The 16,726-nt window shown below is 37.8% G+C and overlaps 1 protein-coding gene across 1 annotated transcript in view; it reads right to left on the reverse strand.

The window, feature by feature from the left end:
* Positions 1-722: 722 nt before the first annotated feature.
* The window catches only part of SH3BGRL (SH3 domain binding glutamate rich protein like), a 91,698-nt gene continuing 75,694 nt past the window's right edge, over positions 723-16,726 (reverse strand). The window contains exons 5-6 of the mRNA XM_019932205.3: positions 15,789-15,869; positions 723-2,263 (exon numbers count right to left, since the gene is read on the reverse strand). Coding sequence (XP_019787764.1) covers positions 2,231-2,263; positions 15,789-15,869 — 114 coding nt within the window. The 3' untranslated portion in view covers positions 723-2,230. The remainder of the gene's footprint in view (positions 2,264-15,788; positions 15,870-16,726) is intronic.

The following is a 16,726-nucleotide window of genomic DNA, read 5'->3' on the forward strand; positions in this document are numbered from 1 at the left end:
GTGCACCACAACAAAGAGTAGCCCCCGCTCACAACTAGAGAAAGCCCATGTGCAGCAATGAAGACCCAACACAGACAAAAAATGAATAAATAAAATAAAAATTTTAAAAAGTGGGGGGGGGGCCTCAGCATAGCCTTGAAGGCAGCTCTCTAATATTCAGAATTTCACTTGCTTTTCTTGTATCTACAGGACATATAGTATTCAGCTGACAAAAAGAAAGATTTCAATTTGGCAAGACTCAATAAAACATTTTACTTTAAATATACATATATGCTAATTGTAAGGTATAGTCTAGTAGATATACACATCTCAAAAATGTCATCTGTTTTTAAAGAATGTCTATTTTTGACAGTGTTAACTTATTTGATATTAAAGTAAAAATGCCCACATAAAATATTGCAAGTATCATCATCTGCATTTGATATAGCTCAGGAGAAAATATTGAAAAATGTTTTAGCATTTTCCAGAATTTATTACAAGATACCTTGTTTACTTTAGAGTTCTCCATAGCATATTTTTGTACACAAAAAAATGGATTAGTTGTTTGATTCTAGTGTGTATTGCAAAATTCAGAGTCCTAAATAGGAAATTTAGAAAGTTTATTCAAATTGTTTTCTTTCTATTATTTTCTCTTTTCTCCTTCCCCACCATCTAAAAAATATATTACCCTTCTAAAATTATTATTACACTATTTAGAAACTCCATGAACACGAACACAAAAATTATGTTTCTGACAGTACTGAGTTTATTTTAAAGCATTGCATCATGTTTGAATCTCAGTAAACAAAGCCATGTCTTCATTGTATATTGATTTTGGCAAAGAGCACAGACTTGCATACATCAAATGATATGATAAAGTAATTTAAAGTAAAAGGTGTTTGCTTTTAGTAATGTGAAACTAAAGTACAATATTAATGTGGAACTAAAGTACAATATATGTGTCTTCTGGGTGATTTAGGCCATAATGTTTCTTATCTTCTTAGAAGTTTTCAAAATTAACATTTTTAAATTGATCCTTTTATCTGATACTTACACTATTCACTGGAATAGAGGCATAGAAAAGATTTTCTCTGCTTAGATTAATGTACTCATACAATATATGCCTAAGCTGAAACCAAAAGATCAAATATCTGAGAGATAGTGGCATTCGTGATCACAAGTGGTTTTAAAAGGGGAAAAATGAGTTCCAACCTATTTTAAAATATTTAATTAAAAGTCTGAGCTCTGGGGCTTCCCTGGTGGCGCAGTGATTGAGAGTCCGCCTGCCGATGCAGGGAACATGGGTTCGTGCCCCGGTCTGGGAAGATCCCACATGCTGCAGAGTGGCTAGGCCCATGAGCCATGGCCACTGAGCCTGCGTGTCTGGAGCCTGTGCTCCGCAACGGGAGAGGCCACAACAGTGAGAGGCCCACGTACCACAAAAAAAAAAAAAAAAAAAAAAAAAGTCTGAACTCTTTGCAAAAGGATGCCGTTTTTACTTATTTGCCATCATACTTCCATAGCATACATATGCATATTTCACTGGGGCAAGCAACTTAGTAACATGATTGCATCATAGCTGTGTAGTTAAGCAAGAAATTTGTCAACTGAATACATCTTTATTTTGGTGGGAGGTCATCTGTTCCGATCACTGAAACATGCAATGAAAGGCTACATTTAGAAGCCTAGAAAACCTGTGGTTCAGTACATAGAAGTTTTAACTACAAAAGAATGTAAATGTTATAATTACCATCAGAAATTACAATGTCTGACATATCATAAACATTATCTGCAACTACTTTTTAATCACAATAATTTCACATCAAAAAGGTACATACTTTTGTTCACTAAAATTGAGGCAATTTGGGAACAAGAGACAGATTCTTTCTTTCTCACTCATCTTTTAAAGTTACTTAATGTAGAGTTACAGATATACTTAAGCTGCAATAATAATATCAAAAAAGGGAACAGGTGTTTGCTTTTTAAAATCACTGAAGTACATAAAATGCCTTAGCAGACAACAATACTATTCCATGACACCTCTTAAAATTTTAAGTTCATCTCCCATTCTCCTCATCATAATGTTCACATTTTAATTATGTATTCATTTTGATTGTTTGCATGTGAAAACAACAACTATCTATTATTTCAACATTAAGCCTATTTCATTTGAAGCCAAGATAATTTTGCTATTTTATAAAAAGCAGTGGAGACTCCTTTGTCAGGATGCTTAAGGCAGAATGTTTAAGGTTCATGCTTGCTGCTTTGCCTGAGCTTCTGCTTCCTGAAATGAAAAACAAACAACACAGATTTAAATATCACAAAGCAGGCATCCGTGTGTATTTTGGTTAGACTATATTACCTCAAATTGCTAAGAATATTCAAAATCAGAAAAATAGCCGCCAGAAAAGACTGCTTAAAAATTCTTAATAGAAAAATTAAAAAATAGAAACTTCTGCCTAGAAACAGATGTCATAGAGGACTGTCTATAATTCCATAAAAGCAAGTGATTTACAATTATAGTTGACATTTTATTTAAAAGTAGCTAAGTTCCATTTTGAATGATTTTTCACAAAAATTAAGTGTTCAAAAACATTGTCACCTATAGTTACAGTCACGTGAGTTTTGTTTAAGGATTAAGCTACTTAGAAAATGTGTTATTTGCCAAAGTATTGTTGCTTTTAAATTTCATGGCAGTAGGCTCGAAGAGGTAAGGTTGTCTTTCTATTCCTGTGGATGGTGAGTACTTCTAGCATAGGAACTCTGACCTATAGGTGTGCTCTGGCACTTAATATAGTACTTGACACAAAATACACGTCAAGGAAAGTTTCTGGAAATAAGGATGGGTGGCAAGAGTGACTCTGGTGAAAGAAACCTCAGACTTGAGCTGTAGAAATCATGTATGCTAGACAATGTCACTCTAAACATCTGTCACTAATTGAGTACTTGACAGTCTCAGGAGGAGTGACAGCAGCTGCATATTCCAAAATAAGCCTCTAATGCTAACCCCAGAAGAAGGGGAAAAAACAAACAAACAAAAAGATGCTATATTTTTACCAAAAAAAAAAAGAGAGAGAGGTAGAAATGATAGAAAGATGGAAACCAGAGGACAGTGTAATTCATTCTTAATACATCCTTAACAAAACATATGTAATACACTACTGACTCACCTTCCAAAACTCTTAGTCAAAAACCAAAAACAAACTTCCCTAAGCTCTTTTGAAATTTCTAACATGGTGTTTGGCTGTCTAAATGAATATATCTTAGACCCACATTATGTATTTTGTTTCATTTTATAGAACAAGCTTCCAAAAACTTCCTCACACAACACAGTGAATTTTATACTAAAACCCCTCAGTGGGGCTTTCCTGGTGGCACAGTGGTTAAGAATCCGCCTGCTAATGCAGGGGACACGGGTCCGAGTCCTGGTCCAGGAACACCCCACATGCCGTGGAGCAACTAAGCCCATGCGCAACAACTACCGAGCCTGTGCTCTAGAGCCCGCAAGCCACAACTACTGAGCCCACGTGCCACAACTACTGAAGCCCGCATGCCTAGAGCCCATGCTCCGCAATCAGAGAAGCCACCACAGTGAGAATCCTGTGCACCAAAACGAAGACCCAACACAGCTAAAAATAAATAAATAAATTAATATAAAAAATAAAAATAAATAAAACCCCTCAATAGCATAGCATATATAGGTGGGGAAGCAGTGGTATAAAAATATGAACACATGATAATGTGAAGTCCTTCTTCTTATGAGCACGTAATGCCTCTGAGTAACTAGTATTTTGGAGACAGCCTAGTTCCCTAAAGTTACACTTATCAATCTTTGTTGTAATTTGTCATAAATTCCTTAGCTCTCACTTATCCTTTTTAATGGAAGAAATTACCAGCATAAAAATCCAAAACAAAAGGCAATTCAAACTTCTTTGTAATTTGTATTTAAGAATACATCATATTTAAATTATTTACTTTTCTAATTGTGTTTTATTCATCAAATATGTAAATTGTGCTACAAGCTTTATTATTATCTAAAAGTAAGTAGTCAGTATTTATAGTATCATGAGTTATTTAATCAACCAGAGAGCTCTAGAAACAGGCATATGATGTGTTCTCACCCTCTACTCCCACTATATACATCATTCTATAAATGCATTGGTTTTGAGTTAGATAATCCCGGGTTCAAATTCCATATCTGCTACTGAATTATTATGTAGCCTTGGACAAATTACTTAAATTATCTAATCATTAGTTTCCTCCTCTGTAAAATGGTATTGAGGACACCTAGCTCATAAGGACGAAGTAAAGATAAAATGAGATGAATGTGAACAGTGTAGCTCAATGCTTAGTCCATTGCAGGTATCCAGACTTCTTTCCTAACGTTTTCCTTTCCACTTTCTGCCTAGTCACTAAGACCAACACCACAGCTAAGTGTTATTAACATACAGTTTCTCTTGGAGATGCAATAAAATGGGATGGGCTTACTGGAAATAGGAATGCTTCAAATCTCACAGCAGAAGCAGATTTTCATGGCCCCTCCCTAAAGCTAGGTGGTTTAACCAAAGCCAATAAGAACACTTCTTTAACCAGCATGTTCTATACCCTCAACCTACTAGTGAACATGGCTTTTCCAGAGGAGTGGTATTCCTCTCAACATGAATATCACTGGATTTTTATTTTTTAGTAAAAATATATCAGTTAGAGAATGGAGAGGAAGATGGCGGAAGAGTAAGACGCGGAGATCACCTTCCTCCCCACAGATACACCAGAAATACATCTACACGTGGAACAACTCCTACAGAACACCTACTGAAGGCTGGCAGAAGACCTCAGACCTCCCAAAAGGCAATAAACTCCCCACGTACCTGGGTAGGGCAAAAGAAAAAAAGAAAAAACAGAGACAAAAGAATAGGGATGGCACCTGCACCAGTGGGAGGGAGCTGTGAAGGAGGAAAAGTTTCCACACACTAGGAAGCCCCTTCGCGGGCGGAGTCTGCGGGAGGCGGAGGGGGGAGCTTCGAAGCCGCGGAGGAGTGCACAGCAACGGGTGCGGAGGGCAAAGCGGAGAGATTCCCGCACAGAGAATCGGTGCCGACCGGCACTCACCAGCCCGAGAGGCTTGTCTGCTCACCCGCTGGGGCGGGCGGGGCTGCGAGCTGAGGCTCTGAGGCTCGGGTTTCGGTTTCGGATGGAGCGCTGGGAGAGGACTGGGGTTGGCGGCTTGAACATAGCCTGAAGGGGTTAGTGCACCACGGCTAGCCGGGAGGGAGTCCGGGGAAAAGTCTGCACCTGCCAAAGAGGCAAGAGACTTTTTCTTCCCTCTTTGTTTCCTGGTGCGTGAGGAGAGGGGTTTAAGAACGCTGCTTAAAGGAACTCCAGAGACGGGCGCGAGCCGCGGCTAAAAGCACGAACCCCAGAGACGGGCGCAAGCCGTGGCTAAAAGCGCGGATCCCAGAGACGGGCGGAAGACGCTAAGGCTGCTGCTGCCGCCACCAAGGGGCCTGTGTGCGAGCACAGGTCACTCTCCACACCCCTCTTCCGCGGAGCCTGTGCAGCCCGCCACTGCCAGGTTCCCGGGATCCAGGGACAACTTCCCCGGGAGAACGCACGGCGGGCCTCAGGCTGGTGCAAAGTCACGTCGGCCTTTGCCGCCACAGGCCCGCCCCGCACTCCGTGCCCCTCCCTCCCCGCAGGCCTGAGTGCGCCAGAGCCCCCGAATCAGCGGCTCCTTTAACCCCGTCCTATCTGAGCAAAAAACAGACGCCCTCCAGCGACCTACACGCAGAGGCAGGGCCAAATCCAAAGCTGAGCCCCTGTGAGCTGTGAGAACAAAGAAGAGAAAGGGAAATCTCTCCCAGCAGCCTCAGAAGCAGCGGATTAAAGCTCCACAATCAACTTGATATACCCTGCATCTGTGGAATACCTGAATAGACAACCAATCATCCCAAATTAAGGAAGTGGACTTTAGGAGCAAGATCTATGATATTTTTTTCCCCTTTCCTCTTTTTGTGAATGTATATGTGTATGTTTCTGTGTGAGATCTTGTCTGTATAGTCTTGCTTCCACCATTTGTCCTAGGGTTCTATCCGTCCATGGTTTTTTTTAAAATTTTTTTTCTTAATAATTTTAATTTTAATAACGTTATTATATTTTACCTTCGTTCTTTCTTTCTTTCTTTCTTTCCTTCCTTCCTTCCCTCCTTTAGACAACGAATCATCCCAAATTGAGGAGGTGGTCTCTGACAGCAAGATTTATGATTTTTCCCCTTTTACCTCTTTTAGTGAGGGTGTATGTGTATGCTTCTGTGTAAGATTTTGTCTGTATAGCTTTGCTTCCAACATTTGTCCTAAGGTTCTATCCGTCCCTATTTCTTTTTCTAAATAAGAATTTTTTAATTCAATAACTTTATTATACTTTATTTTATTTTTACTGTATCTTCTTTCTTTCTTTTTTCCTTCTTTCCCTCCTTCCTTCCTTCCTCCCTCCCTCTCTCCCTCCCTTCTTTCCTTCTTTCCTTCTTTCTTTCTTTCTTCCTTCCTTCCTTCCCTCCTTTCCTTCTTTCTTTCCTCATACTTATAATAATTCTCTCTACTTTTTCTCCCTTTTATTCTGAGCTGTGTGGATGAAAGGCTCTTGGTGCTCCGGACAGGAGTCAGGGCTCTGCCTCTGAGGTAGGAGAGCCAACTTCAGGACACTGGTCAAAAAGAGACCTCCCAGCTCCACATAATATCAAACGGCAAAAATCTCCCAGAGACCTCCATCTTAACACCAGCACTCAGCTTCACTCAACGACCAGCAAGCCACAGTGCTGGACAACCTATGCCAAACAACTAGCAAAACAGGAACACAACACCCCCATTAGCAGAGAGGCTGCCTAAAATCATAATAAGGCCACAGACACCCCAAAACACACCACCAGACGTGAACCTGCCCACTAGAGAGACAAGATCCAGCCTCATCCACCACAACACAGGCACTAGTCCCCTCCACCAGGAAGCCGACACAACCCACTGAACCAACCTTAGCCATTGGAGACAGACATCAAAAACAGCGGGAACTACGAACCTGCAGTCTGCAAAAAGGAGACCCCAAACACAGTAAGATAAGCAAAATGAGAAGACAGAAAAACACACAGCAGATAAAGGAGCAAGATAAAAATGCACCAGACCTAACAAATGAAGAGGAAATAGGCAGTCTACCTGAAAAATAATTCAGAATAATGATAGTAAGGATGATCCGAATCTTGGAAATAGAATGGACAAAATGCAAGAAACAGTTAACAAGGACCTAAAAGAAATAAAGATGAAACAAGCAATGATGAACAACACAATAAATGAAATTAAAAGTCTTCTAGATGGGATCAATAGCAGAATAACTGAGGCAGAAGAACGGATAAGTGACCTTGAAGATAAAATAGTGGAAATAACTACTGCAGAGCAGAATAAAGAAAAAAGAATGAAAAGAACTGAGGACAGTCTCAGAGACCTCTGGGACAACATTAAACGCACCAACATTCGAATTATAGGGGTTCCAGAAGAAGAAGAGAAAAAGAAAGGGACTGAGAAAATATTTGAAGAGATTATAGTTGAAAACTTCCCTAATATGGGAAAGGAAATAGTTAATCAAGTCCAGGAAGCACAGAGAGTCCCATACAGGATAAATACAAGGAGAAATACGCCAAGACACATATTAATCAAACTGTCAAAAATTAAATACAAAGAAAGCATATTAAAAGCAGCAAGGGAAAAACAACAAATAACACATAAGGGAATCCCCATAATGTTAACAGCTGATCTCTCAGCAGAAACCCTACAAGCCAGAAGGGAGTGGCAAGACATACTGAGAGTGATGAAGGAGAAAAACCTGCAGCCAAGACTACTCTACCCAGCAAGGATCTCATTCAGATTTAATGGAGAAATTAAAACCTTTACAGACAAGCAAAAGCTGAGAGAGTTCAGCACCACCAAACCAGCTTTACAACAAATGCTAAAGGAACTTCTCTAGACAAGAAACACAAGAGAAGGAAAAAACCTACAATAACGAACCCAAAACAATTTAAAAAATGGGAATAGGAACACACATATCGATAATTACTTTAAATGTAAATGGACTAAATGTCCCACCAAAAGACACAGATTGGCTAAATGGATACAAAAACAAGACCCTTATATATGCTGTCTACAAGAGACCCACTTCAGACCTAGAGACACATACAGACTGAAAGTAAGGTGATGGAAAAAGATATTCCATGCAAATGGAAACCAAAAGAAAGCCGGAGTAGCAATTCTCATATCAGACAAAATAGACTTTAAAATAAGGACTATTAAAAGACACAAAGAAGGACACTACATAATGATCAAGGGATCGATCCAAGAAGAAGATATAACAATTGTAAATAATTATGCACCCAACATAGGAGCACCTCAATACATAAGGCAAATACTAACAGCCATAAAAGGGGAAATCGACAGTAACACATTCATAGTAGGGGACTTAAACACCCCACTTTCACCCATGGACAGATCATCCAAAATGAAAATAAATAAGGAAACACAAGCTTTAAATGATACATTAAACAAGATGGACTTAATTGATATTTATAGGACATTCCATCCAAAAACAACAGAATACACATTTTTCTCAAGTGCTCATGGACCATTCTCCAGGATGGATCATATCTTGGGTCACAAATCAAGCCTTGGTAAATTTAAGAAAATTGAAATTGTATCAAGTATCTTTTCTGACCACAACGCCATGAGACTAGATATCAATTACAAGAAAAGATCTGTAAAAAATACAAACACATGGAGGCTAAACAATACACTACTTAATAATGAAGTGATCACTGAAGAAATCAAAGAGGAAATCAAAAAATACCTAGAAACAAATGACAATGGAGACACAACGACCCAAAACCTATGGAATGCAGCAAAAGCAGTTCTAAGGGGGAAGTTTATAGCAATACAAGCCCACCTTAAGAAGCAGGAAACATCTCAAATAAACAACCTAACCTTGCACCTCAAGCAATTAGAGAAAGAAGAACAAAAAATCCCCAAAGCTAGCAGAAGGAAAGAAATCATAAAAATCAGATCAGAAATAAATGAAAAAGAAATGAAGGAAACAATAGCAAAGATCAATAAAACTAAAAGCTGGTTCTTTGTGAAGATAATCAAAATAGAAAAACCACTAGCCAGACTCATCAAGAAAAAAAGGGAGAAGACTCAAATCAATAGAATTAGAAATGAAAAAGGAGAGGTAACAACTGACACTGCAGAAATAAAAAAGATCATGAGAGATTACTACAAGCAACTCTATGCCAATAAAATGGACAATCTGGTTGAAATGGACAAATTCTTAACAATGCACAACCTGCCAAGACTGAATCAGGAAGAAATAGAAAATATGAACAGACCAATCACAAGCACTGAAATTGAAACTGTGATTAAAAATCTTCCAACAAACAAAAGCCCAGGACCAGATGGCTTCACAGGCGAATTCTATCAAACATTTAGAGAAGAGCTAACACCTATCCTTCTCAAACTCTTCCAAAATATAGCAGAGGGAGGAACACTCCCAAATTCCTTCTACGAGGTCACCATCACCTTGATACCAAAACCAGACAAGGACGTCACAAAGAAAGAAAACTACAGGCCAATATCACGGATGAACATAGATGCAAAAATCCTCAACAAAATACTAGCAAACAGAATCCAACAGCACATTAAAAGGATAATACACCATGATCAAGTGGGGTTTATTCCAGGAATGCAAGGATTCTTCAATATACTCAAATCTATCAATGTGATAAACCATATTAACAAATTGAAGGAGAAAAACCATATGATCATCTCAATTGATGCAGAGAAAGCTTTTGATAAAATTCAACACCCATTTATGATAAAAACCCTCCAGAAAGTAGGCATAGAGGGAACTTTCCTCAACATAATAAAGGCCATATATGACAAGCCCACAGCAAATATCATCCTCAATGGTGAAAAACTGAAAGCATTTCCACTAAGATCAGGAAAAATACAAGATTGCCCACTCTCACCACTCTTATTCAACATAGTTTTGGAAGTTTTAGCCACAGCTATCAGAGAAGAAAAGGAAATAAAAGGAATCCAAATCAGAAAAGAAGAAGTAAAGCTGTCACTGTTTGCAGATGACATGATCCTATACATAGAGAATCCTAAAGATGTTACCAGAAAACTACTAGAGCTAATCAATGAATTTGGTAAAGTGGCAGGATACAAAATTAATGCACAGAAATCTCTGGCATTCCTATATACTAATGAGGAAAAATCTGAAAGTGAAATCAAGAAAACACTCCCATTTACCATTGCAACAAAAAGAATAAAATATCTAGGAATAAACCTACCTAAGGAGACAAAAGACCTGTATGCAGAAAATTATAAGACACTGATGAAAGAAATTAAAGATGATACAAGTAGATGGAGAGATATACCATGTTCTTGGATTGGAAGAATCAACATTGTGAAAATGACTCTACTACCCAAAGCAATCTATAGATTCAATGCAATCCCTATCAAACTACCACTGGCATTTTTCACAGAACTAGAACAAATAATTTCACAATTTGTATGGAAACACAAAAGACCCCGAATAGCCAAAGCAATCTTGAGAACGAAAAAAGGAGCTGGAGGAATCAGGCTCCCTGACTTCAGGCTATACTACAAAGCTACAGTAATCAAGACAGTATGGTACTGGTACAAAAACAGAAAGATAGATCAATGGAACAGGATAGAAAACCCAGAGATAATCCCACGCACATATGGACACCTTATCTTTGATAAAGGTGGCAGGAATGTACAGTGGAGAAAGGACAGCCTCTTCAGTAACTGGTGCTGGGAAAACTGGACAGGTACATGTAAAAGTATGAGATTAGATCACTCCCTAACACCATACACAAAAATAAGCTCAAAATGGATTAAAGACCTAAATGTAAGGCCAGAAACTATCAAACTCTTAGAGGAAAACATAGACAGAACACTCTATGACATAAATCGCAGCAAGATCCTTTCTGACCCACCTCCTAGAGTAATGGAAATAAAAACAAAAATAAACAAATGGGACCTAATGAAAATTCAAAGCTTCTGCACAGCAAAGGAAACCATAAACAAGACCAAAAGACAACACTCAGAATGGGAGAAAATATTTGCAAATGAAGCAACCGACAAAGGATTAATCTCCAAAATTTACAAGCAGCTCATGCAGCTCAATAACAAAAAAACAAACAACCCAATCCAAAAATGGGCAGAAGACCTAAATAGACATTTCTCCAAAGAAGAGATACAGACTGCCAACAAACACATGAAAGAATGCTCAACATCATTAATCATTAGAGAAATGCAAATCAAAACTACAATAAGATATCATCTCACATCAGTCAGAATGGCCATCATCAAAAAATCTAGAAACAATAAATGCTGGAGAGGGTGTGGAGAAAAGGGAACACTCTTGCACTGCTGGTGGGAATGTGAATTGGTTCAGCCACTATGGAGAACAGTATGGAGGTTCCTTAAAAAACTACAAATAGAACTACCATATGACCCAGCAATCCCACTACTGGGCATATACCCTGAGAAAACCATAATTCAAAAAGACACATGCACCCCAATATTCATTGCAGCACTATTTACAATAGCTAGGTCATGGAAGCAACCTAAATGCTCATCAACAGATGAATGGATAAAGAAGATGTGGCACATATATACAATGGAATATTACTCAGCCATATAAAGAAATGAAATTGAGCTATTTGTAATGAGGTGGATAGACCTAGAGTCTGTCATACAGAGTGAAGTAAGTCAGAAAGAAAAAGACAAATACCATATGCTAACACATATATATGGAATTTAAGAAAAAAAATGTCATGAAGAACCTAGGGTTAAGTCAGGAATAAAGACGCAGACCTCCTAGAGAACGGACTGAGGTTATGGGGAGGGGTAAGGGTGAGCTGTGACAGGGCGAGAGAGAGTCATGGACATATACACACTAACAGACGTAGTAAGGTAGATAGCTAGTGGGAAGCAGCCGCATGGCACAGGGATATTGGCTCGGTGCTTTGTGACAGCCTGGAGGGGTGGTATAGGGAGGGTGGGAGGGAGGGAGACGCAAGAGGGAAGACATATGGGAACATATGTATATGTATAACTGATTCACTTTGTTATAAAGCAGAAACTAACACACCATTGTAAAGCAATTATACCCCAATAAAGATGTTAAAAAAATATATATATATATATTAGTTATTTTATTCCATATCAAAACTATCAACTATACTGCAATATAAGAAATGCTAGTGCTATGAAATTATCTTCTGTATTAATAGAAGAGTAAAGAGCAAATATTTATATACCATGTTTAACTGCATCTAATATACAAAAGAATAAAAAAAATTATTTGTCTTACAGAGGATTCCTTGCCTTATAGAAATATTTGCCATTGGGTACTTTTAAATCAAGCTTTCCAGTGCACTGGCTTTCAATAATTTTTAAATGTAAAGAGAATGTATTCTAATTATTTGGAAAATAAATAAATGGAGAAAAAAGAAAAACATTCATATTATTAGCTATGGTTCCTTTCAGTCTCCTTTTGTCCTGTACATAGATTTTAAATGTAATTATCAATAGAATGCTAATTACACAGTAAAAACAGTTCTGTAGCTCATTATAATGTATCTTTTCACAAACTCTCATTTTTTAATGAGAGCATGAGTTCACTCAGTGGATAAATCATTTCTGTTGACCCTATTTTTAGACATTTAACTTGTTTTCAAATTTTTTAAGATTAAAAATAACATTTTGATTTATTTTTTTATCCATAAAGACTTTTCCATGTATGAATTATTTCATTAGGCCTTACTACCCAGTACAATTACTGGATGAAGAAGTATAAACATTTTTGAGGTCCTTGATATATATTTGCTATTTTGGTTTTCAAACAGTAGTACCAATTTATATCATCACCAGTAATATATGAGAGAATATGTTTTAATGCACACTTCTCAGCACTGAGCATTATCACTTTGTTTTATCTTTGTTAACTTCACAGATGAATATTGTATCTCATTTTATCACATTTCTTTTTATTATGAATGCACTTTTCCAATGCGGGTTAATTAGTTGTATTTCTTATTGCGTATACTTTCTTTTCAGCCAGTTCTTTCTGGAAGACTTATTGTCCTATTAAATTAAAGGGGAAAACTCTGAAAGCTGAGCTGAAGGATAGAAAAATCATCCTTCTGATATCAAATTTATCACTTTTAATCTTGGGGAAAACCTATTAAATACTAACATTCAAAATCTCCCTATTACCAATCCACCCTTCAACTCCACTGTCAATTCCAGACCTCTTTTCTTTATCCCGATCTATCAGCTCCCTCTAGTTCAATCCTTGATAACATCTGCTGTCCTTTTACTCTATTCCTACTTCTAGGGTTAAACAAGGATGAAAAAAAAAAAAACACTGTAAACAAGCTGACTGGTTCCACTGTGGGCTCATCAACTCTAACTTCAACAGGGAATTTTATCTTGCTCAGCCATCCTTCCATTCATGATCTTCGCCTACTCTTTAGCTTATTTTCAGCAAATGCATCTTTTCAATTCTCAAATTTCCCATCACTCCTAGCAGATGATCATTCTTCTTACCTCATACTAAAGATAAGACATTTTCAAATGTGAACTTCCCTAACCTCCCCACACATTAAAATTTCTATTTTTATCCTTCTCTCTTCATTCCATCCAGTCTCAGAAGAAAACTGCATGCCCTCTCTTTTCCAAGACTAACTCCTCCCTTGGATCACTCACTTTTCTGTTTCCTCCATGACTTTTGCTTCATTTCCCTATCACCCAGGTTAGAAGCCTCAGAGATAGCTTCAATCCTTCCCAGTTCTTTCCATACATAAACATCTCATAAATTGCCAAATCCTATCACAAGTGATTTTTCTGTGTCTCCTAAATCCATCTTTTCCTTTCTGTAACTGCAGTCCCACTTTAGGCCTTCTCCATTGCTTTTCTGGACTCTTAAGGAACACTCTAATGGGTCAGCCCATCTCTAATATCTCATTTCTCCAATGTTTCACAATCCACACATCTGCCAAATTTATTTTCTTGAGACATAGATCAAATCACATCTTAAAATACAAAGATAATCACATCATTGTCTTCTCTCATTCCCTACCATGGCTTTTAGATGCCTAGAGAATAAAGCCGAAAGTATCTAGCACAGTATTCATAATCTGGCCCCACCCTACCTAGCCAATATTACCTCCTAATGCATCTCCCTTATTTAATATGTTCTATAGTAGATTCATGTTGAATTATACTCTGCTCCCTGAACATACCATTGGGTGCAGGTACATCCCAATGCAGTGGTTCCTATTGCAGCCACTGTGAAAGACGCCTAGTGTTACTTCAGTGTTTTAGAATCCGTAACAGCTCAAATGCCAATTCCTCTGTGGAACCTTCCCCAAACTCCTTAGTAGTAATTTATGATTATTTCCTTTGGATGCTTACTGTACTTTATTCATACCAACCATACAAAATTTACCATACTATATCATAATTATTTGTAGACATATTTGTTGTATAATTATTCATATACATGTTCCTCACTAGGTTATAAACACTTTGAAGGTAGAGATTATGTTGTATTCTCCGTATTTGCCCTATCATCAGTATCAAGTCAATGTTTGACACTCAGTAAATATTTATTGAATGAATAAATGAATGAATGGCTCATACTTTTCACTGAAGGAAAGAGAGTCATCAGTCACAGAAAACAGACTATCTTTCCTTTTATACTTCCTCCAATATGCACTGAAATCAATGACTTAACTTGGGTTTTACTAACTTGTTTAAATAAAAATGCCTTACCTAAGATTTCCTACAACTTAAATTATACAAAGCCTAAAATAAGACATTTTATCCATGGGAAAAGAAAGTTTGGCAAGAAAACGGAATTTCATAGTGACTCAGACAACAATGCCTCTAAACAGTCTCTAGTGAAAATACAGACAATAACACAGACTCTCAAAACTGGAGAAGGAGCTGGAGTTAGAAGAATCTGTTTAACAAAAATTAGCTTCTGAGAACAAAATGTAAAATGATAGAGCAGGGGACATACACTTTGATTAAACCAGCCTTTGTGGAGAAGAAATATGGTAAAAGGCAAACGTATATTTAAAGTCCATAGCTCTGAGACATTTTTTTAAACAGGCAACTTAATTTTTTATATTTTTCTTTGTATGATCTTCCCTGGGAACACCACCACTTGAAAAATTAATTTGTTGTTGGCAGGGGAAAAGCTCCAAATTCAGCCAGCAATTTAGTGATGAGTTTTGATACTCAAATGCTCTTAGTTAATTTGAATAGGTGACTCTAGCATTTGATGTCACACAAGGACAATAGATACTGACAAGAAGATTACTTTGAACTAAGATGCTTTCTGTCCACGTAATACCATACATGGCAACTGGAATAATGGTGTCTTTAAAATTGTTAACCACTTATTTGTGAATGGGTCAATGAGAAATTTGCTGCCTTGGGCAGCTTGATAGGGAAGTCACTCGGCCTACCTTCTATCCACATACTTTATGTATTTAATTATGCACATCTGTCTTCCCTACTAGGGATTAAGTGTATGCGGAGCAGGGACATTTCCTTTTAGCTATGTTGCACTGCCTCTGGCTGAATCTGAGTACTTAATAAAGTGCAAATCTTACTGATTAAACAAACCCAGCAGCAATAAAATGGCCTATAAAGAAGGGGAAAAATGAATCATACCTTTGAACCAGGTGGGGCTGTCAAGCCTAAAAAGGCATACACTGCATTATTTTCTCTGGCTTCAAAGAAGGCATCATAGTCCTTGATAAAAGAAGGCAACAAGAATTAGCAATATACAACCAACAAAGGAAAGAAAAGGGGAAATTAATTCAAAATTATCTGACTGGTCAATATCTTTGAAGGCAAACAGGCTAGCTAACTTCAATAATGCTAGAATTCTGGAAGGAGTAGTAAAGAGTCAAGGCTCATTGGATCTCAACTAATGTGGGTTAGAAGATATGCTGATCTGTGAGACAGAAATAGCAAAAGGACTTATTTCATACTGCATAGAACTTAAATCTGCCTCAGGGCAAGCAGCTTTCTCCATAGCCCAAAGCAGCCAACTATTTGCCAGTAAGATGTTGCTTACTTTTGGGAGGAGGCTATTGTTCCAGTTTGCCATTATTTCTCTTGCATTATTCATTAAGGTAGAGATGCCCTCAGAACCTACAGCAGACCAGATTTTAGCTATCCCATGGCCATAAGAATAGTAAATCTGTGCTGTGTTCAGAGGAAGGGTATGAGATTTTCATGAAATATGACTGGAAGAGCAAACAATCCGGGGATCCAATAAAAGCTTCACGTGACTAAATTCAGTTGGGCTTCCCATTGTCATCCTCTAAACCACCATGCATGCTCCAAAAGTAACAACCGAACTGCCTACATTTGACTATGACATATAATAAATAGCAAATATACTTAGAAAACACAGCCATTGTCTATACCTGGCCTTAGTTTGTTTGACTTAAAACACACAGAGAGGGACTTCCCTGGTGGTCCAGTGGTTAAGACTCTGCCCTTCCAATGCAGGGGGAACAGTTTCTATCCCTGGTCGGGGATCCCAAATGCCTCATGGCATGGCCAAAAAAATTTAAAAAATTAAAAAAATAATAAAGTGT

The sequence above is a fragment of the Tursiops truncatus genome, chromosome X, assembly GCF_011762595.2.
Source record: "Tursiops truncatus isolate mTurTru1 chromosome X, mTurTru1.mat.Y, whole genome shotgun sequence".
Lineage (NCBI taxonomy): Eukaryota > Metazoa > Chordata > Mammalia > Artiodactyla > Delphinidae > Tursiops > Tursiops truncatus.